At 33.0% G+C, this 2,950-nt stretch overlaps 1 protein-coding gene across 1 annotated transcript in view; it reads left to right on the forward strand.

The window, feature by feature from the left end:
- LOC119592950 (muscle calcium channel subunit alpha-1-like) overlaps window positions 1-2,950 on the forward strand; it is a gene marked incomplete at its 5' end in the record, with an annotated part of 130,968 nt that overhangs the window by 83,571 nt on the left and 44,447 nt on the right. The window contains 1 exon segment of the mRNA XM_037941842.1: window positions 550-602. Within this exon segment, the coding sequence (XP_037797770.1) occupies window positions 550-602 (53 nt within the window).

The raw sequence follows: 2,950 nt of genomic DNA on the forward strand, positions 1-2,950 counted from the left end.
ATCCCATGGATGTCTCTCTTCATCTTAAAATCATCCACATTCCTGTTTTCATGGTTTTCATTTTTGTTCCCTTGTAATATTATTTCTTTTGTTGAAACTTTCCTACAAGTCAGTATATCTTTTTATATTTATCCCTATGATCATTCTATTAGCTGATTTCATAACTTCATAAGTCAACCTTTTAATGGATGTTTTATATTTCAGTTATTTGAAATGATGAAAATGATATTTAATTAAAGTTCCTGCAGCAATTTTGTCATCTAGGCAGATAAGACTATCTGGATATTCTTTGAAATGTACAGATCATTTCAGATTCTTTTATTTTTCCATACTGTAGCAAATGTAGGTCTCACAAGTTCTTATAGTTTTCAAAATCATATTGTTCTACCTGTACTATTTTTGCAAACAATCTTAATATTTAACGATTTATCAGTAATGTACTTTGAGAGATTTTACCACTGGCTTATCAGTTGTAATGATGGAATAATAAGATTTCTTTTATTATAAAGTCTAACCTTGCACCATTACATATTCTGTGCTGCTGTCCAGGGCAAGTTTTTCCGATGCACCGACCGTTCAAAGGCCCTGGAATCAGAGTGTCGGTAAGTATCTCATATTTATATGACAAAGAATTTATTGAAACTGAAATTAATTTGCATTGTTGTATCTTTTAGGGCAAGTTCTTCAGTTGCAATGATATTTCCAAATCAGTCGAGGAGGAGTGTCAGTAAGTAGAGCATTGCAATGCGTCGTAAGTAACCCCGCACGCGTGCCCCCGCCTCACCAAAGTTACTACTTCTTCTGATTGCTCCCACCATATTGACCTATGCTGCGTTCGCCTCACCCAGGTTAATTGCCATATGATGACAGCTATCTTGAACTGAGCAAGCGTTTAGCTCAGGGTTCAGTCTGCGAGAGCTAGAATATAATCACCACTCTTTTTCTTACTTTCTCTTTATGGTTCAGAACTTTAATTTATTCTGATACTGATTGATCAGGAACTGTTTTTTTGACCTATAAGTGACCATCACGATCTAATAAATGTAATCATTTTGCTCGTCTTTCAAATTTGTCTGTTTGTTTACAAAGAATATATGATATGATTCAGTTAAAACCTAATGGAATGATATACTCTAGATTGCCTTACTGGCAAAATTTTACATAATTTTCATATGTCGATATAAAAAATTTGTTTCTGTTCTGCTGGTAAATATAATGAATAAATGTATTAGCAACAGGAAAAAATGATTGCAACCTTCATATTGCTCCTCCATTTGAACATGGAGAAATTCTTTCAGCATAAGTGTATGAATAGATAATTCAGTATTATGTCTTTCCTACAGTTGCTTCCAAAATGACTATTTACTTAATAATGAGGGAATGATGATAACTATCAATTTGCAAATTGTAGAAGTGATTGTTTCTCAGTCAAGGACAGAATCAGTGACATTACAATTGGACCAAGTGAGGATATTGACTGCTGGAGACAATATGTATTTTCCTCTGCCTGAACAAAAATAAAAAAGAATGAGCTTCATAATTTTTACTATTGTAACAAAAGCCACTCTTGTGGCCTTTCTAATATAATAGCATTTGTTGCATGAGCATATTGTTAATTTGCACAGTGATATTTCTCATATAATGCTTGCAAGAAGCGAAATTTACAGCATCATCTGTAAAGAATATAACTATCATACTTAAAGTGTATTAAACATTAATCTTTGAAAGATATTATATTTGTTTCACAATTTCTTATGGTGAATGACTAATATTCTTTGCGTTGTCACAGCATTTCATTTTTTGTGATTGCAAGAGACAGCAGATTACACTTCAGCTATAATCAGGGCAGTGTTCAGTATAACAATTGTAATTTAATTTCGCATGTCATCTTAGTCTCTCCAGCTGCTGTGGTTGCAGAGACTTTGCATCACACCAATCTATGGATAGCACTTGATAATGATGTGATCTGTGATGCAGCACAGTAAAACTTGTCTGCCTCTAAGAACTGTTGAGTCCTAGAAATTTCAGGAAGGATGATTTGTGCCCTAGATTATGAGTTAGATTTACTCATCCCCGAGATCAGAACTACATTTTTTTCCCAAGCACCTGTACCATGTTATGTCCTGGTTCCTTTGATATGATATTTGAAGGTCACTTTAATATTCATTGTAAAAGGTCACCCAGGTATATTTAACCTGTATATGTTTACCTGTCAGTCTTTTTTCTTTTTTCTGACATTTTTAAATGACATTTAACCTTCGGAGTTTTTATGCACTTGTGATTTTTTTCATTGCATTGAATGAGACATAATTTAAACTATACAGACCTCTGGGGCATTGCGTATTTTTCCATAACACTGATACCATGATTTTTTGTGTGTGACTCATATACTTGGAAATTTACTTTTGGCACATTGTTGTATTTGGCTTAAAATGTAAAGTATTTAGCAGTATCTTTGTCTAACTGATACAATTTCTAGCTGTAATTTGACAAAAGACCATAGAAGGTTCAATGATACTTAGTGCAAAGGCAAAGAGAGACAAACTTTGTTTTTACTATGCATTTTTTTTTCAGATATTCTCACATGTCTATTGCACTTTCTTGTTATGTCTACTTTATAGTAACTTTACCCAGAACTTGCCATTTCATCATGGCCAACTCCTAAGCTTGGTCATCCTGATTTAGCCACATACATTGTGTTTTTGACAATTTAAATCTATTAAAATATATATTTAACATATTACATATGAAGAAGCAGATCACAAACACTTCCGTGCCTTTCTATACTACTACAAAAATTCAAGTAAACTCTCAGTAAGCCTTTGTCTAAACAGTAATAAAGCATGGATTAACATTCTAGTGGTAAATCAGCATAATATCTAACATACAGTATCATGAATACTGCAGTCTTTCTCTCTCTATATATTTTTTATGTCTACCTTCTTCTGAA

Source organism: Penaeus monodon, chromosome 31 (genome assembly GCF_015228065.2).
Source record: "Penaeus monodon isolate SGIC_2016 chromosome 31, NSTDA_Pmon_1, whole genome shotgun sequence".
NCBI classification, from domain to species: Eukaryota; Metazoa; Arthropoda; class Malacostraca; order Decapoda; family Penaeidae; genus Penaeus; species Penaeus monodon.